The sequence below is a fragment of the Oncorhynchus kisutch genome, linkage group LG21 (assembly GCF_002021735.2).
Source record: "Oncorhynchus kisutch isolate 150728-3 linkage group LG21, Okis_V2, whole genome shotgun sequence".
Lineage (NCBI taxonomy): Eukaryota > Metazoa > Chordata > Actinopteri > Salmoniformes > Salmonidae > Oncorhynchus > Oncorhynchus kisutch.
The window spans coordinates 2,806,805-2,833,891 of NC_034194.2; the positions used below are offsets into that span (position 1 = coordinate 2,806,805).

Sequence of the window (27,087 nt, forward strand, 5' to 3'; positions counted from 1 at the left end):
AATGTTTGGCCTAGGGTAGTGTTTGGCCTAGGGTAATGTTTGGCCTACGGTAGTGTTTGGCCTAGGGTAGTGTTTGGCCTAGGGTAGTGTTTGGCCTACGGTAATGTTTGGCCTAGGGTAGTGTTTGGCCTAGGGTAGTGTTTGGCCTACGGTAATGTTTGGCCTACGGTAATGTTTGGCCTAGGGTAGTGTTTGGCCTAGGGTAGTGTTTGGCCTAGGGTAGTGTTTGGCCTAGGGTAGTGTTTGGCCTAGGGTAGTGTTTGGCCTAGGGTAGTGTTTGGCCTAGGGTAGTGTTTGGCCTAGGGTAGTGTTTGACGGGGTAGGCCGTCATTAAATAAAGATAAATAAAAATCAAAAAGACACTTCTCAGTGGCATAGTCCTATGTGGTCTCACCTAAATGAGGCCCTAGCAGGTCCAACTGTGCCATCCTGAAAATATAGTGTTAAACATTCATTGAATAGGGATTTCAGCAGAGCAGGCACATCAAGTAGGTGTGTAGTGGCTTCCTTTCCTCTTGACCATAGCCACTAACAAGTGTGTGGCATCACTGACAATAAAATAATAGTGGGTTGCAGGCTACTTTCCATTGTCCCAGTCCAAGGCTGCTATATGTCCTCTCTCTCTGTCTTTGATAGAACAGATGTCATTTGAGAAAGACCCAAACATTATGTATGGGTATCATTTACCAAATCTGACTTTTAATCTATTTATTTAAATACTGGAATATAACACACAGTGTTGGTAGTGTGTTCCCCGCAGATAATACACAGTTCTTGCATTCCTAATGAAATGTATATGTTGAGGGGTGGGCGCATGGTGTTGGGTTACAGCCCGGAAGCCCCTCCTTGCTCTCCGGGAAAGAGAGAGGGGATTGTTCGTTGGCGGCGGTACCACGGCAGCAGCAGGCCACAGCGCCCAACACGCATGTTCAGTGGAGAGTCAATGGAAGGAGCCCTCAGATGACGGACGCAAACGTCTGGGCATGACAGCCGCTGTCACCGAGAGTGACAGCTTTCGCTCTCTGACGCCGCACCTCAACTAGACCAGAGTGAAGCCCGCCAAAGAAGTGACACGGAGCAAATCAGAACTATGCCAGAGATGGAAAAAGGGAGACCACCGGAAAATAAACGCAGTAGGAAACCTGCGCACCCCGTCAAGAGAGAGATCAACCAAGAGATGAAGGTGAGAGGAAATGTTTTGGCTGCTTTTCTTTTGTCGGTGTTCCGTTTGTGAATTCTTTCAAGCGCAGTTTGATTCAGTGGGGGAGAGTGCCGTGCGTAAAAATCACAGTTCAAGAGGCATAGAAGCGACGCAAACTTTGATTTGTTTCAGTGAAATGATTAGCGCACCTCCCTTTAAAGTTGTTTTATAATTTAATGCCATTATATTATTGAATACTGACGAAATAAAAGTGATAAAACAATTGTGTAACATCAGTCCCATATTGGTGAAATAAGACAGCTATATTAGATTACCTGGCCTTGCCATAATAAACCAACTTTCGGGAAATGTACTTTTCCGGGAGGATAGAAAAGTGTGTGTTTAATCAAAGTGTCAATCTTATGTTATCCAATGGGCTATTTGATATCGTAGACACTGAATTGTAGCCCTTCTTTAGTGACGCCGTGTCAGTCCAGCTGTGGCCGCGCGCAATGTCCAGTGGTGTTCCAGATGTGCGTCACCACCAGACAGCAAGAACACATAACCTCTTCCCTGCTTCGGCTGTGCTCGCACTTGTTGTAGTAGGATAGTCTATTACATTCTAACTTTATAAAATGGAAGGCATTTGGCCAAACAAACTGAGTAACACTGGTCACTTGAGACTATCCGCTTAGGACATTTGAGACTTGTGAGTAAAAGGTAAGGAATATCCATGAGCTCCCCCCCTCCAAAGGACAAAAAAAAAAGAAAGGAGTTTGGGTTTATATTCTGGTCTTTTCGTGAGAGAAGAAATGTGGTATTTTTGCATGAGTGGTTTGGATTGTAGCTTTGATATGCAGGGAGGGGTGTAGAATTACAACTTAACTAATTTTAATCAAAACATGTGAAATGCTATCCGGGCTTGATGTAAGTCAGCCTGGCCTGGATCTGGGCTGGATCTGGGGGTCGGCCCTGGGTTGTTGCCTTTGGCTGGGGCTCTCTCTGTGGTTTGGGATATGGCTTGTCACTCTCACAAAGCAGATGTTTGTCTGAACTGCCAAGAAGAAACAAAAACAACATTGTGGGAAGTAAAGCATGGGGAGGGGAAAGAAAAGACGCCTGTCTCCGCCTAATGAGAAAATAGTGAGACAAAACGACACTTAAATGTAATATAGGAGGACTGGCCCTGATGTAATCATTGACATAGGCTGGGCTAGTCCATGGCAGGCAGCACTGACAGACTACTAGTTTGTGATTCTCAGACATGTACTGGATCTACAGTATAAGGTTATGCGGCGTAATGAACTGGGGCTGTTGGACTTGAAGGCCAGTTGTATAAGGGTCACATTATGAAATAGAGGAGGGGAGGGAAAGAAAGAAAGAAGGACAGACAAAAAGATAGACAGACACGGTTGTTTCTGGGGCATTCTGTCTGCGGGCTGATCTGGTCCGGTCCTGTCCAGTGTTGTGTCAGCTAAAGGATCTATTTCAACACCATAGTCTGACCCACTCCCTCCACGTCAGACCGTAGCACACGGACATCAAATACTTGACTAATCATCATTAGGCATATTTAGCTGGATATGATACCTCTGTGTGCACACATGTGCACACACATGTGCACACACATGTGCACACACACACACACACACACAGATAGACAGAGAAACACACATACACACAGAGCTCCATTTCTTTGAGGCCCTGGTCCGGAGCAGAGGTCAGTCAGTGTGAGGAAAGCAGGGGGAAAGAATGTGCAGTCAGTACTACAGGCCTAGTACAACACTCCCACAGACAGGCTGTCCATGCTGGAAAAGGTTGAAACCCGAGAGTGCAGTGTCGGGTATCAGGGCTGGAAGGTGCCGGGCGGAGGGGCCCAAGGAGAGGCAGAGAGAGGAGAGGGCAAGGGAGAGGAGGGAGGGGACACACAGAGAGGGACTGGAGAGTGCTGGACGCTCAGGAGAGTTGAGGGGAGAGGAGCGGGTCATTTCCCAGAACCACGGGACCTAGAGGCGGTGTAGGGTGTCCCGCTCTGATTTCTGCCCATTCCAGATCTTGTTTCTGCTCCAATCCCCGCTCGCCCCCAAAGCCACAGAGGCGGAGAGGTGGGCGGATGAAGAGACAGGGCTAGACCTTTGTGCTGTTTTTTAAAACATGGTCTTAATAAATACATTTAAAAGCCTGGACGTTCAATTCTCAACCCATCTGCTAAGAACACTTTTTTCTTCTTCTCTGTGTCTCTTCTTTTTCCCCCCTCAATTAAAAGAGACAAACAAATGATGATTCATAGATTTCACAGAAGTATTAGGTTGAAAAACTTTTCCGTCTCTGATTTAGCAAGAGTAAACAAACTGGAATACATCATGGAAAAAGAGTCATACTGTACGCCTCTGTGTTACCCTATTCATTTCATCCAGGCAGGGCTGGTCTGGAAGTCAAAAGAATCCAGCACATTGATTCGGGAAGCTCTGGTTACATTTAAAGAGTGGGATGAAAAAGTTCTACTCACAAACCTCAGATGTAAGGTCACTCAAAACTGAAGTTCATATTGGCTTAGCATTAGCATGCAGTGTTTCCGTTGCCCCGTCACCCGCCATGTCACCTGACTGACATAACCTATAATGTTGCTCAGTGATTTATTTTCCTTTTCTCCCTCTAGACGTTTGCAGAGAGCACCATGAATGAGCTCCTAGGCTGGTACGGCTATGACAAGGTGGAGCTCAGGGACAACGAGGCAACCGAGATACGGAACTACCCCAACCGAGAGAGACGCCAGCAGCATGTCTCCGTCCTTAAAGGTGAGAAAAGGCGAGGGTCCCGTTCAGTAGGGCACATCGTAGCAAAACGTTTTGCAACAGATAGTGGAAATCTGTGTTTTAATTGAACAAGTTCAGGTGGCGCCTTACCGTTTCAAAATTATTTCTGCCTACTGAACACGACCCAAGATCATTAGTTCAGGTAGTATCTTCCCGTTTCACTCCCTTTCAAAACTTTTCTGCCAACTGAACAAGGCCCAGGTATCTACAACACAGGTAGCATAGTTAACAGAGGTCAGACAGAATTCACAGGTAACCCAATAACAGAGCATACAGGTTTTTCAATAAAGACAGAATCACTTTAAACATTTGCTAGACATACTTGCAACTTAATTCACCATTCTTATGTTTCACTTATTATCCCTGTATGGCTGGATTTTTCTCTTTCTAAAATGTTCAGTGCCATTGTTGTCTTAGGTCTCTCTTTATCTAGTGTTGTGTTGTCTCTCTTGTCTTGATGTGTGTTTTGTCCTATATATTTTTTATTTATTTGTATTTTTAATCCCAGACCCTTCCCTGCAGGAGGCCTTTTGCCTTTTGGTAGGCCGTCATTGTAAATAAGAATTTGTTCTTAACTGTCTAGCCTAGTTAAATAAAGGTTAAATAAATTTTTTAAATGATCTTTATTTTGTCAACGTCCTTTGGGCTGCATATACATTATTTGTTTATATGGAGTGATATTAGTGCCCTCAAAAGCTCAACATTTTGAATGCAGATTACATTTATTTAGTCACTTACATCACTCCATACCTATGTTAGAACATAAATGGGCTCTCATAAAGTGACCATACATATCCTGTACCTTCCAGAAAACTCAGTGCCGAAGCCCAAGAGCTTGAACAGCAAAGGAAGCCCCTCTGCACTGGCCATGAGGAGTGGAGAGAGAGAATCATCCAGCGTCCCCTCTTCCACTTCCTCTTCCTTCCCCAGCTCCTCCTCTTTGACCAGCCCTAAGGAGCATAAGAGCGCTCCCGTAATTGTCCCCCTTATAAAGCCCTCTGCAGGTAGGGCAAACATCACACATGCACACACACACACACACAAGCACTTTGGGTTAGAACCCGGGTCTCCTGCACATCATAAAAGCTTGCTAGCCGCTGAGCTAAAGCCTAGTCTTCAGGTCACCATCATCATCATCATCACTACCACATATAGCCTACAATTATTTTATACAGCTGAAACACTCACATGCTCTTAACATGGTCATCATCATCATCATCATCATCATCAATCACACTCCGCATGTTGATGTTGATTCCTCTCTCCTTTGGCTCTGTCCACAGTGGAAGACGTGCAGAATGTGCAGATAGTGTGTGTGTGGTGTCAGAAGGAAGGGGTGAAGCGCTACTCTCTCTGTATGGGCACCGAGCTGAAGAGCTTCTGTAGTGAGAAGTGCTTCGCCGCCTGCCGACGGGCCTACTTCAAACGCAACAAGGTGAGGGATTCAACCTTGATTCAACTAGGAGTCAATGGACAATTTTAGGTCTGACAAAACTGACAAAGTTCAGATGGAAATAAAGATAAGCATGCACACACAGACACACACACATAAACACACACACTTTAATGGTGAGATTTCTGGCAGGTAAACAAACCCTCGGAAATGGAATACCACTGTTTTCCTCAGTGAGGTCATCTTTATCTATACCATTGTATTGATTAAAAAAATCAAGAACTTAAAGAGAGTGTGTGGGTGCATGCATGTGTGAAGGGTTTTATCCAAGCACAACACAGGTAACACACACACACAAGCTACCCAGGAAAGGGCTGAAAATAGCCCACATTAATATATTGTGCATTCGGAAAGTACTCAGACCCTTTGACCTTTTCCACATTTTTGTTACGTTACAGCCTTATTCTAAAATGGATTAAATAGTTTTTTTCTCCCTCATCAATCTACACACAATACCCCATTAATGGCAAAGCAAAAACAGGTTTTTAGACATTTTTGCAAAGTTATAAAAAAATGTAAAACTGAAGTGTCACTTTACATAAGTATTCAGACCCTTTACTCTGTACTTTGTTGAAGCACCTTTGGCAGTCATTACAGTCTCAAGTCTTCTTGGGTATGACGCTACAAGTTTGGCACACCTGCAGATCCTCTCAAGTTCTGTCAGGTTGGATGAATAGTGTCGGTGCACAGCTATTTTCAGGTGTCTCCAGAGATGTTCGATTGGGTTCAAGTCTGGGCTCTGGCAGGGCCAATCAAGGACATTCAGAGACTTGTCCCGAAGCCACTCCTGCGTTGTCTTGGCTGTGTGCTTAGGGCCATTGTCCTGTTGGAAGGTGAATCTTCTCCCCAGTCCGAGGTCCTGAGTGCTCTGGAGCAGGTTTTCATCAAGGATCTCTCTGTACTTTGCTCCAGTCATCTTTCGCTCGATCCTGACTAGTCTCCCAGTCCCTGCCGCTGAAAAACATACCCACAGCATGATGCTGCCACCACCATGCTTCACCGTAGGGATGGTGTCAGGTTTCCCCCAGACGTGACGCTTGGCATTCAGGCCAAAGAGTTCAATCTTGGTTTCATCAGACCAGAGAATCTTGTTTCTCATGGTCTAGAAGTCCTGTAGGTGCCTTTTGGCAAACTCCAAGTGGGCTGTCATGTGCATTTCACTGAGGAGTGGCTTCCATCTGGCCACACTACCATAAAGGCCTAATTGGTGGAGTGCTGCAGAGATGGTTGTCCTTCTGGAAAGTTCTCCCATTTCCACAAAGGAACTCTGGAGCTCTGTCAGAGTAACCATTGGGTGCTTGGTCACCTCCCTGACCAAGGCCCTTTTCCCCGATTCCTCAGTTTGGCCAGGCGGCCAGCTCTAGGAAGAGTTTTGGTGGTTCCAAACTTATTACATTTAAGAATGATGGTAGCCACTGTGTTCTTGATGAAAAAATGTTTTTGTAGCCTTCCCCAGATCTGTGCATTGACACAATCCTGTCTTGGAGCTCTACGGACAATTTCTTCAAACTCACGGCTTGGTTTTTAATCTGTGGGTTTTTAAAACTGTGGGACGTTATATACACAGGTGTGTGCCTTTCCAAATCATGTCCAATCAATTGAGTTTACAACAGGTGGACTCCAATCAAGTTGTAGAAACACCTTTGAGTCTAATAGCAAATGGTCTGAATACTTATGTTTGTTTTGTTAGTTTGTTTAGGTGTTCTTCCTTTAATAAAGAGGAATGTATTCTCATCACGCTGCCCCTTGGTCTCCTCGTTACAACGAACGTGACAAGAACTGACTGTTAGAACTATTAAAGCTCCATGGATTGATGAGAAAGAGATGGGGCAAAAGGAGTGGCAAATAAGTCTGGCTACACATCTGACTTACTGCAAATTGAGAAATTATGTGACTAAACTCAACAAAAAGAAGAATAAACTTCATTATGAAGCCAAGATCAATGATATAAATGAAATTATGGGCAGAAAGACAAATTCAACCTTCAAATCTGAAGGCTTATTCATCACAAAACCATTTGATGTTGCCAATTATTTTAATGACTACTTCATTGAAAAAGTGGGAAAACTTAGGCAGGAAATGCCAACAACGAACACTGAACCATCATACTCATGCATAAAAAAAACTAATAATGAAAGAAAAATCATTACAAGTTTTAATTTTGTAAAGTTAGTGGGGGAGAGGTGGAGAAATGATTGTTATCGATCAATAATGACAAACCTTCTGGCATTGAAAACAGGTGGAGAGCTACTGAGGATGGTAGCTGACTCTATAGCCACTCCTATCTGTCATATGTGTAATCTGAGCCTAGAGGAAATGTGTTGTCCTCAAGCTTTGAGGGAAGCAAAAGTTATTCCGCTACCCAAGAGTGGTAAAGCCCTTACTGGTTCTAACAGCAGACCTATCAGCTTGCTGCCAGCTCTTAACAAACTTTGGGAAAAAATTCAGCATGCTTATATAGAAGGGCACTTAACATGTACTACACTGACACAAATGACTGATGATTGGTTGAAAGAAATTGGTAATAAGAAGATTGTGGGAGCTGTACTGTTAAATTTCAGTGCAGCATTTGATATTATTTACCATAACCTGTTATTGAGAAAACGTATGTGTTATGGCTTTTCAACCTCTGCCATATCATGGATTCAGAGCTGCCTAATAGAACTTAGAGGGCTTTCTTTAATGGAAGCTTCTCTAATGTCAAACATGTAAAGTGTGGTGTACCGCAGAGCAGCACCCTAAGCCCTCTACTCTTTTCTATTTTTACCAATGACCTGCCACTGGCATTAACTTCTAATGGGCAGGTGGGACAGTAGCGTCCCACCTGGCCAACATCCGGTGAAATTCAAAAATACCAAATTCAAATATTTAACATTCTTGAAAATATATGCCTTATACATCAAAATAAAGCTTAACTTCTTGTTAATCCAGCCAGTATGTCAGATTTCAAAAGGCTTTATGGCGAAAGCAAACCATGCGATTATTTGAGGACAGCGCGCCGCATACAAACACATGAAAATCATATTTCAACTAGGCGGGTGCACCACAAAAGTCAGAAATAGCGATATAGTTAATGCCTTACCTTTGAAGATCTTCTTCTGTTGGCACTCCAAAATGTCCCAGAAAAAAAATCACAAATGGTCCTTTTGTTCGATAATGTCCTTCTTTATGTCCCAAAAATGTCAATTTATTTGACGTGTTTGATTCAGAAATACACCGGTTTCAACTCGCCCAACATGCCTAAAATGTATCTAATAAGTTACCTGTAAACTTGGTCCAAACATTTCAAACAGCAATCCTAATCCAACCTCAGGTACCCTAAAACGTAAATAACTGATCAAATTTAAGAAGGAACAAACTGTTTCTAATACTAATAGAGTGTTTTCTATCCAAATATACCAATTATATCCTAGCTTCTGGGCCTGAGTAACAGTCAGTTTACTTTGAGTAACAGTCAGCTTTGTCAAATATGGGAGAGGCGTTGTGCCGTATCGCTGAAGCATTACAGATTGGGTGATAGAAATGTAAAGGTACTTTTCGTATGCATCGTTTACCAGGAATACAGTCTCAGCTAACTTGTGAACATTGCTGTTAAATTTCAGTCATGCTGTAATGCTGAACTTCTGTGATACCGATTCAATAAAGCCCTTAGTATCAGTTTCACCTTAATGGAGAAAGGGCCAGTCAAAAATGCGGCTTGGTTCGTGAGGACAGGGGAGTAGTGTCCATACACCGCTTCTCTCCCATACACATTACCACCATTTTTCACCCTCCATCCAAGACATGGATACCCCATCTTAGAGGCATGGGGGTGTCAGGCAAGTCTATCCCCATTCAACATTTATGTTGTTTATGCAGCGCTAGGTTATAGTCACACAACAACTGACAGGGGGAAAGAGGGAATCGTCTACTGCCTACCTACCAGGCTGCAACAAACCCTCCATTTTTTGGGTTGGTGGAGGTGGGGATGGAACCTTGGCCATTGGCTTGTCCCTGCTTGTCTCGCCGAGGAAGAAGGGCAGGGGGCCTATGGGCAAGGTGTCCAGTTTCAGCGCATACCTTACCTGCAGCTGCCTCATGTTTCGTAACTCAACACGACTCAGTGGGTCACAGTGAAGGGGGGTGCTCACTGCTCGCAGATCCACACAGGATCAGCTTACATGAATCGGGAGGAATGCCCAATATTATTACAGCCGGACCATTGACAATAATATAAGGGTTTTATGTATGTCATCTACTTTATCTTATCAAGACTTTCCAAAACATTTCCTTTGTTTCAGTGACCTCAAAGCCCACAGGTCAATGTACTCTGTTACATTGAACCCCTATGACGAGGCGAATCTGTTACATTGAACCCCTATGACGAGGCGAATCTGTTACATTGAACCCCTATGACGAGGCGAATCTGTTACATTGAACCCCTATGACGAGGCGAATCTGTTACATTGAACCCCTAAGACGAGGCGAATCTGTTACATTGAACCCCTATGACGAGGCGAATCTGTTACATTGAACCCCTATGACGAGGCGAATCTGTTACATTGAACCCCTATGACGAGGCGAATCTGTTACATTGAACCCCTATGACGAGGCGAATCTGTTACATTGAACCCCTATGACGAGGCGAATCTGTTACATTGAACCCCTATGACGAGGCGAATCTGTTACATTGAACCCCTATGACGAGGCGAATCTGTTACATTGAACCCCTATGACGAGGCAAATCTGTTACATTGAACCCCTATGACGAGGCGAATCTGTTACATTGAACCCCTATGACGAGGCGAATCTGTTACATTGAACCCCTATGACGAGGCGAATCTGTTACATTGAACCCCTATGACGAGGCGAATCTGTTACATTGAACCCCTATGACGAGGCGAATCTGTTACATTGAACCCCTATGACGAGGCGAATCTTGCAGTGGTTATTTTGGAATTGGTTATGTAAGTGTGCTTTAATGACCACGAGAGCCATCCATGATGACTTAAAGCAAATGCTACCTCATCAAAGCTTGGTGCTTAAAATCCCATAAGGGTTCAACTGAATCCAGGCTGTACTCTAAAACAACTTTAACTCAATCCTTGGACGTGTTCACAACGTTTTAAAACATTTTGCAAACGGAAATAAAAAAATAATAATGAGTGTTTCTTACTTGACAAATCAGTCCGTTTGTTTGTTTGTTTGGTGCCTAAGAACATGACCGAGCTCTTGACAGTTTGTTATAAATGTATAATGATGTGGCTTTGCCCCTGTCCGTCAGGCCCGGGATGAGGATCTCAATGGAGGTGAGCAATCCCCCCAACACACCCATGCCGACGACTCACCCCGACTGGTGATGAAGATGAACAGCAGTGGGGCCAGAGTAAGAACAGAACATAATCGACATCATGGAAATACATGACTAAACATTACGAAAATGTTTTTGCTCAAAGTGTACTAATGAAGTCAAGCATGATTGTCTTTAAGAGATATACACCTACTTCAAAACACTTAGGGGCAGTTTCCAGGACACAGATTAAGCCTTAGACTAGGAGTAGGCTTAATCTGTGACTGGGAAACTGCCCCTTAAATTGATAGTTCAGCTGTTTTCCATATATATATATTTGTTACCTTAAAATAGGCTATGGACAAGGAGAGGCTGCAATCCACAATAGGTTTTGTTAAAGTAGTCATAGCTAACAATTAGCCACATTAGCATTTTGGGACCAATTACCCATGCAAATTAATCTCTTGTGTTTAGAATATATTACATTTAATGCCCAAATCATTTAAAAAAGAACACAATGAATTTAATATGATTTGAGCATGAAATTGAACACATGCTATATAGGGAAGATTGCCTTACATGGAGAATTCATCCCAAATGGTGAAGTCACTCCTTGTCCAATATAGACTGATTAAATGTTTTTGTGCGGAAACAATTAAGGGCCTTTTAGGCATTTTCAGATGGAAAAACAAAATCACTCTATTTAAATGTTATACAATACATTCCACATTCAAACAATTGGTTTTCCCTTTTCACGTGACACTTTAGTAATTCTCCACAGTCACTCTCGCCTGTACCTCAGGTGTGCGACTGGTGCAAACACATCCGCCACACCAAAGAGTACCTGGACTTCGGCGCAGGCGCAGAACGGCTCCAGTTCTGCAGTAGTAAGTGCTTGAACCAGTACAAGATGGACGTGTTCTACAGAGAGGCCAGGGCAGCTCTCATCAGCTCCAGCCCAGGCCCAGGAAGACCCACCCAGGATGGGAGAACTGAGTCCAACGGAGGGGGTCAGAACCAGAAACTCCTGACCCCCGAATCGTGGAACAATGGCGCGGGGGTCGTTCGGGGGAGGACCAGGTCACCCAAAGGGCCCATGCCAAGGACTGTGTCACCATCTGAGGCGTCGTCCTCGTCCTCCAAGGCCCCCGTCTCTGGGCTGAGACACCTGGAGAGGCATGTCCTGCCACCGTTGCCACCCCCAGAGGTGGCAAACCACCACTCCGTCCCCCCTCCTCCTCCTCGCCCCCCCATGGAGCACCACCAACACCACCAAGCAATTCCTCAGATCCCGCTGCCCTTCATCCGGCCCCCCCTCCACGCCCAAGGCCTGACGAGCCCCATCGCCAATCCCCACAGGTGCCACCCTGGCCCCCCTTCCAGCCCCATCAACCGGTCCACCCCTCACTCCCCCCGCCACCCCCACCTCCAGCCCCCCTCGGCCTCCTCCATGAACCCACCTAGAATGCACCCATACCCGGGGGCCTACTTCCCTGGTCTGCACTCCCCCCCAATGATGGGGCCCCGTGGCCCTGTGCCCATGCCCTCTATGATGAACTTCGGGAGATGGCCATCCCTAGGCCCCTTCTTCCCTCAGCCCATGGTCCTGGTTCCCTACCCCATTATTGTACCCATCCCCGTCCCCATTCCCATTCCTATCCCCATACCCATGCCCTCTAAGGCTTCCCCCTCAGACCCCCTAGGGATCTCCCCCAGTGGGGTTATCCAGCCAGTGCCAGATGGGATGGAGAGGAGGTGCTCCAGTGGTGTCAAACTGCCCTCTCCCGGGAGCTCTGTGCTAAGCAGATTAAGTAGAACCACCAACCAGGGTCTCCCGTCGCCCTCCGACCACCCCAAAAGGGATATCACAGATTGGGTTAAATCGGAGAGGCAGGCTCCGTCGCCCATGTCGACCCCCCACAGTGCAGCGTCCTCCCCCAGGGCTTGCTACGATGCTTCCCCTTCTTCCACCTCAGTGATTGAGGCACTGTTAGACTTTAAGCTGGGCCAGCAGCAGCAGCCAGAGAGACAGCTCATTCATAGAGTGCTCCAGAGGACCCCAGTCAAGCTGGAGCTCAACCCCCATGGAATGGTGGACCTGTCGGGTAAACGGGAGTCCAGAGCGGGGCAAAGCACCAGGGTATTGGATACCAGAGTAGACCACCACAACCACCACCATGACATTATGACACCCACCCCTCCACCATCCCAGTCCCCCCTTCCCCTTCACGACATTTCCTTCCCCCAGAGCCCAAACACACAACTCCCCTCGCACACTCCACCAATGACCAGAGGGGGATGCCGCAGCCCTCCCTGTGATGTCGCCACCTCCTCCCCCCCGATGTCCCCAGACATCCCTAACCGAACGACTACGTCATCATCCCCCGACCCTGCTCCCAGCCCAGACTCCTCCCAGTCCCAGAGAGAGGCCCCGCTCCTTGGCCCTGACTCTGTCCTCAGCGAGCTGGAGGCGGTCAAAGAGAACAGCTGCTCCAATGGCCAGGTCCAGGGGAGGGACCAGGGCCAGTTCCCTCCCCTCCCCACTAGCCAATCAGAGGAGCCCTCGCCCAGTGGCGACCCTAAGGACCCCCACATCCTCGATGAGGACCACGCCTATGCCCTGCCCACCCCCACCCCTACCCCTACCAGGACGGGCAGTTTCCCAGCCACCACCCACACCACACTCCTTCTGCCCAAGCTCAGGGACAAGGGCGCCCTCTGGAGCCCACCAAGTGTGGCTGGACCTGGGGACATGGAGCCTGCTCAGAAGAGACGGTGCCTCCGCATCCGGGATCAGAACAAGTAGAAGAGGGAGGTGGGTGTTGCTTGTTACACAGGGGCACTATCACATATGTTGTTGTTGTTTTTTTTGGGGGGGGGGGGGGGTCATGGAGATGTTAGGATACCTAGAGGAATCTGAATGAGAAAGACGTAATACAAGTGAAGATTATATGAAGGAACTTCCATATAGATGAAATAACCTTAGAAGAAGGTATACAATTAACTGCTTAAATCTATCACCAACAATCAAACACACACACACTCGCGTGCCCTGACAGATCCCCGTATAAAACAGTCCAATATCCAAACAAAGCGCTGTCACTGTAACAGACCCTGCATGTTGAGGTGATCTCTTTTCAAAGTGACTCTCATTGTCTCTCTTCTCTGCTCCTTCCCCTGGCCTAGCTGTAATCCGAGAGCTGTGGGGAGTGCCAAGTTACTGGGATTCTCTCTCTTTGGCGCCATTCTGTATCGTGGCCATGCGCATATTGTGTAACCGTGTGTGTGCTTTTGGGAATATCCCATTGGCTCCATTGCACCAAGCAAGCTCTAATCAAACATGGTTGATTCAAATACATTTTGAGAACCGAGCTAGTACATTTGGTTCCAAAGCGATACACTTCCTGATCAGTAAAACTGAAGGTTTTTAAAACATTCTGAGAAGATTTCACCTGTTCTGTGTACATGTTTAGGTTGCAGAGAGGTTCTGGTCAGAAACTTTATTGTAGCACGGCATCAGTGAGATTCAAACCTATGCTCTTCTCTTACTTTACTCACGGTATTAGACCAGGGTGAAGGTAATATGCAATGTTTTTTTAACTCAAGCTATTCATTTCAGTCTGTTCAAACAAACTACATTTCAAAGGAAACAAGCACTCATTAACCCTACCAGTCCCGAGACCCCAGCAAAAATCGGCTTTTCATTTATCTGACCTTCATTTATCTGATTGTTCAGCCTTTATATTTAGCCTCACAATCAATTGTTTTACCTTTTTCTTTTCAGGACAATCAGGCTACAAGTAGAACAGAAAACAGTTTGATTGACAAATGAAATTTTAAAAAACAAGGTCCGCCAAAGCAAAAACCTGAGAAAAATGAATTTATATGAATGCTGTAAGTACAGAAATGGTTTGAACAGTGGGAAATGAACATCCTACTAGTCAGTGACAACTGTGTGGAGTTTGTGACAGAAAATATGTGAGCTGATTACAGTATTATAAAAACTGTCCTGGGATTTCCTATGAACTTCTATATAGAAGAACCACTTACTTTCTAACAACTCTTGTGTCGCTTGTGAGAGTCATAGAGTGTCATAGAGCAACACATGTTACATGTGCGTGTTTGTGAGAATCTCAGCTTCATTTTAATAGTTTGTAGCTCAAACCATTCAGAGTCTACGGACATTTTTGTAAAAAGACCCGGCCCAAGTCCCTTCGGGATCCACCCTTGTCTCACAAACACCACTCTAGCTCAGGCCCCATTATTCAGTGTCCGTGGGTGAGGTCGATTGATCAAGGGTGATCGAGCAGCTCACCCAAAGGATTGGGTACTGCCAAAGTTCCACACTGTGTGATAATCTTTTATCCCATGAACCACCACTCTTCCAATCCAGCCCTCTTTCTGGCGTTACCTTGGAGACGGTGGCGATCAGCAGACTCGAAGGCGCTGTGAATATGAGAGCCTGTGTCTGTGTGTGTGTGTGTGTGTGTGTGTGCTGTGAAAATGAGAGCCAGCCCTCAGTGATAGAGCTCTGGGGCTTCATTAGAATACTGAGCAGCAGAACCGGAACGATCCGGTTACGTGTGTCACAACGACACTGACATGCAATACTGGCCCTGGCGCCGTCGCTCGGTCTCACTCCCATGTAGGAGTTTAGTGGTGAGCAATCATCTCTTCTAGTCTAATTTAGTAGCATTTATTGGCGTTCTCTTCTCTCCTCATCTCCCCTATTCTTTCTTATCCTCTCCTTCTCCACTTCCGTCCTCTCTTCTTCTCCACCTCCTCTCCCCTTTTCTCTCCTCTCCTCTCTTTCTCTTCTCTCCATTTCTCTACTCTCGCCTCTCTCTTTTCCTTTCCTCTCCTCTCCTCTCCTCTCTTATTCCCTTCTCTCACTTCACAGGTTCTTCCTGCCAACCAGATGTTCTATGGAAGACATAAAGTACATTCAAGGAACAACCCTAACGACCAATCAGATTGGAACCCTCCTTACTTTCGACAAATCAGATCCATCTCCAGTTTACCCTTTTCTAATTGTTCATTTCAAATGGTCCTTTTGCCACCCAGAGCTGTGTGATTATGTGCTTATCTTTCCGTTTTACATCCTGGGCTTAATGTACACATGATGTCAGAGAAGGTTTTGATTTCCAGTTACCTCTACTTCCTCCCTTCTCCCCTCCCATTTCGAATACCTCAAAAGGTCAAGGGTCATCTTAATAATCGTGTCTGAAAGTGAAAAAGATGGCTATTGGCAGAGAGCGACACATAACCCAATGACTGTTTGTCATATATTCCCAAAAAGCCATGTGCCAGAAGTATTACACCATCCTCTTGCAGAGAGGTCCCCGCTTCACCCTTTGTCATTTGTTGTAGTTTCACGTGGTCCACCGGTCTCCTTAGTAACCAATACACATGAAAATCACAGAGGGTTGCCAGCGTTGCGCAGGCGGATTTATTGCTTGGTGTTCTGTGTAAGGGGAGACTGTGTGTGTGTTTGTGTGTGTGTTTTTGGTTTTACTATCTTTGTGGGGACCACAAGTCCTCACAAGGATAGTAAAACAAGGAAAATTCGGACAAGTGGAAGTTTCCCCAGTCCCCACAAGAAAATATACAATTTTATGCTTAGTGGTTAGGTTAGGTTGACAATTAGGGTTAGGGTTACAATTAAGGTTAGGAGCAGTGCTTAATTTGAACCGGAACCTATTTGGCCGGATCTGGTACATCCCGTGGCATGAAAAATGATTGGCTTTCACAGAACTAGAATGAGATTCACTTCTATGATCTCTCTCCCTCCCTCTGCTCTAATAGAGCCTGCAGGTCTCTTCTCTCCAGCATTGCACTTTATAATTTCCTTATAGAGGAAAGGGTTCTGGAGGAGCCTGATAAATTGACATCAATTTGCCAAAGTTATAGAGTTACTGCTAAATGTTCAGAAATAAATGAAATAACTACTACACCACAGTAGCCCCCCAAAGTAGCCCCCCAAGAAATCTATATTACAACCTATGTGATGTGATAATTGCGTTATTTGCTCTATAACGTGTTAATTAATATGCCTTGCGACCGTGGTATAGAGGCCTAAAGGCCCAGACAATAAGAAGACACAGTGGCAGAATACATTCAACCACACTTTTGTTTTATCACCGGATAGCAACATCTGTCCAGTGAATTCCACAAAGCATATTGCATGTACAGTAACAGACAGTTACATTGCCTACAGCATGGTCAAGTCAAGTTAATGTTTCTGGCATTTTCAGACCACAAAACAAGTATTGATTTAGACCCACAGAGAGTTACCTCAAGTCACAAAGAAAACAGGAGCTGCCTCCACTATTCCAGCACCATTTCAAATTCAACATTTCAACATCATCAAATCACCTCTTCTTTTGTCTAATACAGTGAAAACTAAAAGAAACCAAAATGATTTAGTCCAATCAACATCAGCTAAATATGATGTGGATTTTCATGATTCTGATTTCTTTGTGTGTGTGTGTGTGTGTGTGTGTGTGTGTGTGTGTGTGTGTGTGTGTGTGTGTGTGTGTGTGTGTGTGTGTGTGTGTGTGTGCGCGTTCGTGCAAGTAGATAAACATTTTGACTCACCCTACTTGTGGAGAAACAACAATGCCATCCTCCTCTCTTTCATGTTAACGAAATGGTGTGTCACTCTGTCACACAGTACACGCTTGTATTTGTTGTTGTCCTAGGTTACCTGGCTAAAATACTTGTTCGCTAGCCTAACTTCCATTCATTTCCAACCTTAGTTAATGTTAGCCTTCAACATTTAGCTACATTTTGAACTTCCATCCTCTCAGGCCAGTGGCACAACAATGTATGAATTGGATGGTGGTTGGATCAGTGGTTCTGGTGGCTCTGATGGTGGTTCTGATCCAATTGTTTGGATCAGAATAGCCATTATAATCATTGACCAGTACGGAGAATTAAGTAAAACCTCAAGTCCAAATCCCTATCTCCATCCATGGTTAATTTAGGAAAGGGACAATTTTAGCTAGCTAGCTAGCCACCGGATGATGAGAACACAATGAGATGCAAATTTCAAGTTTTTCTGTCAATACCATATGCTCCAAAATCAAAGCTGGCTTCCCTTAACACTTTTTTGTTGCGCCAGGACCATTTAGAGTTAAGCTGGCTCAGTTTAGTTCGACGCTGATTGGCACATTTTTTAAAAATTATTATAATATCAAGGGAGGCCAGATGCTCACTGGCTTCCCTTGCCTTCAATGCTACGGGCGACAACAATGACAACAATGTCATACTTGTTTGGACCAGACAGCATCAGATAGATGGCCTACACGTAGAGAGACAGAGGGCCGCTGTTCCACACGCTCGGATGCTTATATTCAGCTTCTTGCGAATTTAAGGAAAATTATGAAACACAGAAAGACAAGAGATCAATTCTTATATATATATATAGTTTTATTTTTTAATTGGTCCATTTTTTGGGGTAAGCCTCGCTTCCCTTGGCATCCATGAATACACGCCACTGCCACACCATGAGAAAGCCTCAAATTTAGCCACAGAGGATAAATCGCTTCTTTTAAAAATAGCCTAGCTGTGGAGTGTTAGCCCAATAACAAGGCATAGCCTACAGTTGGGAACTTGTGGCAAATCTGTCAGTAAACAAACAGCATGCAGACAAAACTGGCCTCTCGCAATATTTTAAATAGTCTACAATCGCGGGAAAACACAGGTTGTAAAGCACATGGCTCCTGCCGAAAAGAAGAATATAACCAGCTGTAGGCTACCAAAATATTTTATCAACATCCAAATATTGTTGAACAAGGGAGGGGGGGGGGGGGCTTTTGGCACTAGCGCATATGCCATCACCAGCAAGTGAGCTGTGCGTCATTGGGTGAGTAAGTGATACTGGAAAGCCTTTTGTAGGACTATAATTTCCTATTGTAGCATACAATATGTCTCCACACTCCTAGGCCTAGGCTATTGATGGATTCAAGATAAGTCATTTTCATTGATCTCAGATTATCAGTCAGTCAGTGTCAAAGTAGACTGTCATTTCAATCATTTGTGCAGCATTATGGTGCTTTCAAGACAACTGGGAACTCTGAAAAAAACGAGGTCGAATCATGACGTCAGTGATCTTCAGGTCGGAAAGTCGGAGCTCTTAGGCCAGAGTTCCCCACTTGGAATTCCGAGTTGGAAGACCGTTCAAAACTTATTTTCCCAGTCGGAGCAATTTTTTTCTCTCAATTTTACAGTTGTCTTGAACGCACTGAAGTCGGAAGTCAGATATTTCCCAGTTCTCAGTTTCGAGTTGTTTTGAACGTGGCAATAAAAAAATATTATGCCAAAGTCTCCAGTAATGTAAAATGACGTAGAATTGGATGAAATGCATTTATACAAGGCCAAACATTTCCCGGACTCTAGGCTATAATTTTTTTCCCCATGTGTGGAACTTCTATAAGTGCCTCTGCTATATTGCTCTATGTCACAGTGGATATGTGATGATATGCACGGCATGTGTGGAACTTCTATAAGTGCTCTGCTATATTGCTCTATGTCACAGTGGATATGTGATGATATGCACGGCATGTGTGGAACTTCTATAAGTGCTCTGCTATATTGCTCTATATTGCTCTATGTCACAGTGGATATGTGACATAGAGCAAACAAACGTGTGTGTGTGTGCGCGCGTATGTGTGAGCGTGTGTATACAGTATATGTGTCTGCTGAGGGTGTGTATAGTAACGTGTGTGTTTGCATATGTCGCGAGAGCTTATGTGTAATGGGACCCGGTCTGCGTTCACAGTCGACTGACTTTAGCTTAGTAACTCTCAGTGCAGAGGTTAATATGGCTGTCCACTTTCATTGTGTTCGCTACTAAAAGTGTCTTTAAAAATACTTTAAAGTCTTTTAGCTCTGACAAAATCAACAGGCCAACTGGAGGATTTCACCTCAGGAAATAGCCTGGTTTCGTCTCAGTTTTCAATGCCTTTATTTGGGCTATTTTATTGCCACGTGTAACTAGATCCCTCCACATGGGTATTTGCAGAGCGTTTGAAACTTAAACGGAGAGGGACAAGGGGAATAGAGAGTTAGAGAGTACAGAGCCATGGCTTCTTGGCCCCTGGTGTGTGTGTGTGTGTGTGTGTGTGTGTGTGTGTGTGTGTGTGTGTGTGTGTGTGTGTGTGTGTGTGTGTGTGTGTGTGTGTGTGTGTGTGTGTGTGTGTGTGTGTGTGTGTGTGTGTGGGTGTGTGTGGGTGTGTGTGTGCATCCGCCTGTGCATGTGTGTGTGTTCAGCACAGATGTTCTTGGCTTGATAATAACCTATGTGACAGTTATCTGGGTGTTGACATATCTAAAAGCCTCATTCTCACAGTGTTTATGTTGAGTGGGTGGATTAAGGAAGGGAGGATTGACAGAATAGGAAGGCAGATCTAAGACTATGGTATAGATGTAAATGGAAATGCAATTCAAATCCCTTTCTCTCTCTCTCATCCCCCTTTGTCTCGCTCTCTCTTTTTCTTTCTGTCTTTCTTTCACTCTCTCCCAATCAGTCAGCCACCAGGGAGATTGGCCCCGCCCTTCTTCTGACCACGAGGTGCCAATCAAGGAAGCAGTCCAATGGGGGAAGCAGCCCAAGATATGGACTTCTAGTATATTCACAGCATCTTTGGACTTCAGAGATACCTCCTTCTTTGATTTCTGCCATACTCCATGAGCCTATCAGAGCCCACTCCTCAACCCTATTCAGTGGCTCTACACTAGACGGTAGGCTACTAGGCTCCAATCATCAGCCTTGTGTGGTCTTCTCAGATGGAGCCTGAACCTGATCTCTTTCCTGGGGAAACGGTTTGTTTTCTCTGCCTAGCTCCACACAAAGAGCCACATTGTTCCTCTCCCCCATATCCCACGCTAACTCCCCTACTCGGGTTTTGGGTTACTTGGCCGACGGGGGCTCAGGCTTCAGGAGGAGTGTCTTTTTTTTGGTCTGATTGAGCGCCAGGAATATGTGTGTACCCGCCTCTCCTTCTTTCCTCTCCTCTCCTCTCTGTACCCCCTGCCCAATTGCAGTATATAGTACACACACCAGTCCTGAAGTGCAACTTCTTACGCCAATTGCTCGATAGCTTCAACTTTCCCTCGTATATCCTCTCACGAGGGATGAGGGTAAACAATTTCAGTTCAAGAATTGATCCTGAACTATTTTAAGGAGGGATGGAATCTCCTGGAGCAATGAAAAATATGAACTGTAAACAATGTCATATGATAACGAAGGAGAGAGGGAGCAAGTCCCATATATCAATCTACTGATATAGCTGAGTTGGCAAGGGAAGTTTTGACTTGCCTGAGACTTGAAGACTTGTCCCCAAAATGAATGCCAAGGCTTTGGCTCAAAGAGCTAACAAAGTCTTGTGATGTGCAGGAGACCTGGGTTTCAGACCATCACGCAGGCAGTGATTTATAACACTGACTCAGTCATGGGACTTGGGCTATATTGTCACAGGCATACAATTTATGATATTTTTACCACCAATTGGTATTTTGACCAATCAGATCAGATCTTTTGCCAATAATCGGGCAGCCTGTGTAAACACTGCCATAGAAGTAGATATTTTGAGTTTCCAAACCCACTCCCTCTGTTGATGCTCCTTACCTTACTCAGATAATGTGCAGTAGGCCCCTTTTGGTGGGTTTGGAACAACAATGTAGGTAGTCATGTTACCAGCCATGGTATTATTTTGAACCGTCAAAGGCTGCAAAATGCAGCTATCAGTATTACAGTTTGATGAGATACTGACTATACGCCTGGTCCCAGATCTATTTGTTCTGTCTTGCCAACTCTTCTAGTCATTGTCATGCCAAAACTATCCAAACTATCCAGTGGGAGAATCATCATCTTGAGGCCTTGCCGGCACTCATCATCACATTGTGAGAATTCACATTTAGTTTTTGCTATACATAGACTTTGACTTTATATTAACTTATGAATGATGCCTTGATAGATCTTCAAAAAGTGCTTTATTGATTTTTATTTTTGTGATGATTATTATGCTGTATTTTGCAAGTTCTAACCAGTTTCCAAATGTTTTGTTAGAATTTGTCCAGTAGAGTGCAGTGTCGCTTCTGGAACATACAGGTACCTGCCAAAATAATGGAAACACTTGAGTAAGTGAGGGATACAAAGTCAATTGAATGCAGGTGGTTCCACACATGTGTGGTTCCTGAGTTAATTATGCAATTACCATCCCATCATGCTTAGGGTCATATAGAAATTATTTTGGCTGCCATGGCTATGCCCCCCCCCCATAGGATGACAATGCCCCCATCCACAGGTCACGAATTGTCATTGAATGGTTTAATGGACATGAAAACGATGTAGGCCATATGCCATGGCCGTCTCAGTCACCAGATCTCAGCCAATTAAACACGGATGGGAGATTCTGGAGCGGCGCCTGAGACAAACACAAAACACAGAATGATATAATGATTTAGTTTAAGAATGGTGTCACATCCCTCCAATAGAGTTCCAGACACTCGTAGAATTATATGCCAAGGCACATTGAAGATGTTCTGGTTTGTGGTGTAACCAACACCCTATTAAGACACTTTATGTTGTGGTTTCTTTTATTTTGGGAGTTACCTTACCTATAGCAGCTGCCTCTTTTTACTATACATAACTAGCCATCTCCAATACCTTCGGTAAATAGATAGGCTATTTTCATTAACATAAACGTGTATTAATTCACCTTCATTCAGTAAACAACCATACATTTAGTGCCAATACAAGTCTGTCTTCATCATGCCAATTTCAGCAATGGCTCGATCTATTCATCGATCCTGCCACAGATCACCTGTTGCCATCCCATAGCCAAAATAGAACATTGCCACGACCCCCCCCCCCCACACACACACACACACACACACCAACACATACACACACACACTCTCTCTCTCTCACTCTCTCTCTCACACACACACACATTCACCTCTGCCATCTCAGAACTGCATTCCAAAGAGCACATGCCCAATCAGCGTATGTGTAGCCACGGTGACAACAAGCTCATTCCAGTCAACAGGCTTACCTTAGGTTAAGCCTATAGAATCATTGTCATCTTAGTCTGCCCAGGGGACTGTGTCACAAACTATTATGACTCAGCAGTGAGGTCACTCTATACTAATGCCTGTCATATCCTGCAGTACTCCCCTAGCCATTCCTTAGTGGCTAAAAAGTCAACAAAAAACTGCCATAGTATATTGCACATCTACCTGTACCTACCATTTCTGGCCAGTATCAGATTGGGAAGATAAAAATGTAAAGTTGTCTGAAACCTATATATTGTGGACTCTGAGGACACTTGTTGAACATATAGGGTACTGTATAATTGACCATTCAGATAGTTTTTTATGTAAATGAATACGATAAACCGGGAGCTGTTTGGTGAAGACCCATTTGTAAAGTGAATAAAGGCTATTCTGACGGTACCAACATCATGTGTTATTCAAGTCTGATGTCATCTTTTACTTTGTATACCACAAAAATATACTTTTCAATGTAAAATGGTTCAAGTATAGCAACCAAAGTCAAAACTATTGACTGACACATAACATCCGGATGTAGGCTGGATAACATTCTCTCTGCCATACCTTGGTTGTGTCCCAAATGGCATCCTAGTTACTCAGTTGATCAAGTTGTTCAAATGTAACACATTTGACCCAATGCCCCACTTATGATGTTGGTGTCAGTGTTTTATATTAATACACAGAGACAGAGATGAAGCGATAAAGAGAAGACTCATTTACACCTTGCGCTTACATGTGGTTTCGTGATTGTTTCGTGATTGGATTAACATGATCCAATCACTGTCTGATCAAGGTTTGTTGCGTCTACTCGTGATATTTAAATGTGTCTGGTATCAGTCCACTGTGTCTGCATTGTGACCAGATTTCCTGGTGCCCTCCTGTATGCAAATTATTTGACAGATATTCTTTCAAAATAATGTGAATGTTGTCTGGGACTATTATAGCTGGAAACGGCAGATTTTTTATGGAATATCTACAGTGCCTTGCGAAAGTATTCGGCCCCCTTGAACTTTGCGACCTTTTGCCACATTTCAGGCTTCAAACATAAAGATATAAAACTGTATTTTTTGTGAAGAATCAACAACAAGTGGGACACAATCATGAAGTGGAACGACATTTATTGGATATTTCAAACTTTTTTAACAAATCAAAAACTGAAAAATTGGGCGTGCAAAATTATTCTGCCCCCTTAAGTTAATACTTTGTAGCGCCAACTTTTGCTGCGATTACAGCTGTAAGTCGCTTGGGGTATGTCTCTATTAGTTTTGCACATCGAGAGACTGACATTTTTTCCCATTCCTCCTTGCAAAACAGCTTGAGCTCAGTGAGGTTGGATGGAGAACATTTGTGAACAGCCGTTTTCAGTTCTTTCCACAGATTCTCGATTGGATTCAGGTCTGGACAAGTGGGACACAATCATGAAGTGGAACGACATTTATTGGATATTTCAAACTTTTTTAACAAATAAAAAACTGAAAAATTGGGCGTGCAAAATTATTCAGCCCCTTTACATTCAGTGCAGCAAACTCTCTCCAGAAGTTCAGTGAGGATCTCTGAATGATCCAATGTTGACCTAAATGACTAATGATGAGAAATACAATCCACCTGTTTGTAATCAAGTCTCCGTATAAATGCACCTGCACAGTCTCAGAGGTCAGAGTCTCAGAGGTCCGTTAAAAGCGCAGAGAGCATCATGAAGAACAAGGAACACACCAGGCAGGTCCGAGATACTGTTGTGAAGAAGTTTAAAGCCGGATTTGGATACAAAAAGATTTCCCAAGCTTTAAACATCCCAAGGAGCACTGTGCAAGCGATAATATTGAAATGGAAGGAGTATCAGACCACTGCAAATCTACCAAGACCTGGCCGTCCCTCTAAACTTTCAGCTCATACAAGGAGAAGACTGATCAGAGATGCATCCAAGAGGCCCATGATCACTCTGGATGAACTGCAGAGATCTACAGCTGAGGTGGGAGACTCTGTCCATAGGACAACAATCAGTCGTATATTGCACAAATTTGGCCTTTATGGAAGAGTGGCAAGAAGAAAGCCATTTCTTAAAGAAATCCATAAAAAGTGTCGTTTAAAGTTTGCCACAAGCCACCTGGGAGACACACCAAACATGTGGAAGAAGGTGCTCTGGTCAGATGAAACCAAAATTGAACTTTTTGGCAACAATGCAAAATGTTATGTTTGGCGTAAAAGCAACACAGCTCATCACCCTGAACACACTATCCCCACTGTCAAACATGGTGGTGGCAGCATCATGGTTTGGGCCTGCTTTTCTTCAGCAGGGAGAGGGAAGATGGTTAAAATTGATGGGAAGATGGATGGAGCCAAATACAGGACCATTCTGGAAGAAAACCTGATGGAGTCTGCAAAAGACCTGAGACTGGGACGGACATTTGTCTTCCAACAAGACAATGATCCAAAACATAAAGCTAAATCTACAATGGAATGGTTCAAAAATAAACATATCCAGGTGTTAGAATGGCCAAGTCAAAGTCCAGACCTGAATCCAATCGAGAATCTGTGGAAAGAACTGAAAACGGCTGTTCACAAATGTTCTCCATCCAACCTCACTGAGCTCAAGCTGTTTTGCAAGGAGGAATGGGAAAAAATGTCAGTCTCTCGATGTGCAAAACTAATAGAGACATACCCCAAGCGACTTACAGCTGTAATCGCAGCAAAAGTTGGCGCTACAAAGTATTAACTTAAGGGGGCTGAATAATTTTGCACGCCCAATTTTTTCAGTTTTTGATTTGTTAAAAAAGTTTGAAATATCCAATAAATGTCGTTCCACTTCATGATTGTGTCCCACTTGTTGTTGATTCTTCACAAAAAAATACAGTTTTATATCTTTATGTTTGAAGCCTGAAATGTGGCAAAAGGTCGCAAAGTTCAAGGGGGCCGAATACTTTCGCAAGGCACTGTACATAGGCGTACAGAAGCCCATTATCAGCAACCATCACTCCTGTGTTCCAATGGCACGTTGTGTTCGCTAATCCAAGTTTATCACTTTAAAATGCTAATTGATCATTAAAAAACTCTTTTGCATTTATGTTAGCACAGCTGAAAACTGTTGTTCTGATTTAAAGAAGCAATAAAACTGGCCTTTAGACTAGTTGAGTATCTGGAGCATCAGCATTTGTGGGTTCGATTACAGGCTCAAAATGGCCAGGAACAAAGCACTTTCTTCTGAAACTCGTCAGTCTATTCTTGCTCTGAGAAATTAAGTATATTCCATGCAAGAAATTGCCAAGAAAATGAAGATCTCGTACAACGCTGTGTACTACTCCATTCTAACCAGAATAGAAAGAGGAGTGGGAGGCCACGGTGCACAACTGAGCAAAAGGATAAGTACATTAGAGTGTCTAGTTTGAGAAAAGTCCTCAACTGGCAGCTTCATAAAATAGTACACGTAAAACACCAGTCTCAACGTCAACAGTGAAGAGGCGACTCCAGGATGTTGGTCTTCTAGGCAGAGTTCCTCTGTCCAGTGTCTGTGCTCTTTTGCCCATCTTAAAATGTTATTTTTATTGGCCAGGCTGAGATATGGCGTTTTCTTTGCAACTCTGCCTAGAAGGCAAAGAAGAGTCACCTCTTCTTCGCTGCACCTTCGAGAGCATCCTGACCGTTTGCATCACTGCCTGGTATGGCAACTGCTCAGCCCCAAAAATTGTCAAAGACTCCCTAGTCATAGACTGTTCTCTCTGCTAACGAAGTCTAGGTCCAAGAAGGTTCTAAACAGCTTCTACCCCCAAGCCATAAGACTCCTGAACATCTAGTCAAATGGCTACCCAGACTATTTGAATTTGCACGCCCCCCCCCCCCCCTCTTTACACCACTGCTACTCTCTGTTGTCATCTATGCGTAGTGCGTTTAATAACTTTACCTACATGTACATACTACCTCAACTAACTGGTGCCCACGTACATTGACACAGTATCGGTAACCCGCCCGGTATATAGTCACGCTATTGTTATTTTACTGCTGCTTTTTAGTTACTTGTTACTTTTATCTCGTATTCTTATCTGTATTTTTTTTAAACTGCATTGTTGGTTAGGGGCTCGTAAGTAAGCATTTCACTGTAAGGTCTACAGCTGTTGTATTCAGCGCATGTGACTAATAACATTTATTTTATTTTATTTGTGCAGTGGAGACTGCGTGAATCAGGCCTTCATGGTCGAATTGCTGCAACGAAACCACTACTAAAGGACACCAATAAAAAGAAGACGTTCTTGGTGCAAGAACCACAAGCAATGGACATAAGACCAGAGGGAATCTGTCATTTGGTCTGATGAGTCCAAATTACCGTGTCCTTGTGAGACACAGAGTAGGTGAACGGATG

The 27,087-nt window shown here is 44.2% G+C and overlaps 1 protein-coding gene across 3 annotated transcripts; it reads left to right on the forward strand.

The window, feature by feature from the left end:
• The first annotated feature begins 855 nt into the window (after positions 1–855).
• Positions 856–23,154, forward strand: LOC109866358 (sine oculis-binding protein homolog). 3 transcript variants are annotated; one of them, XM_020455001.2, is made up of 7 exons: positions 856–1,183; positions 3,801–3,939; positions 4,767–4,961; positions 5,241–5,392; positions 10,674–10,775; positions 11,482–13,494; positions 20,210–23,154. In XM_020455001.2, the coding sequence occupies exons 1-6, from the start codon at positions 1,091–1,093 to the stop codon at positions 13,483–13,485; spliced, it is 2,685 nt and encodes an 894-aa protein (XP_020310590.2). In that variant the 5' UTR covers positions 856–1,090; the 3' UTR covers positions 13,486–13,494; positions 20,210–23,154. The 3 variants fall into 3 exon arrangements, with proteins under 3 accessions (XP_020310590.2, XP_031656427.1, XP_031656426.1); XM_031800567.1 differs by lacking the exon at positions 20,210–23,154 and adding an exon at positions 15,580–18,445 and having other exon boundaries at positions 11,461–13,494; XM_031800566.1 differs by having other exon boundaries at positions 857–1,183; positions 11,461–13,494.
• Positions 23,155–27,087: the final 3,933 nt, after the last annotated feature.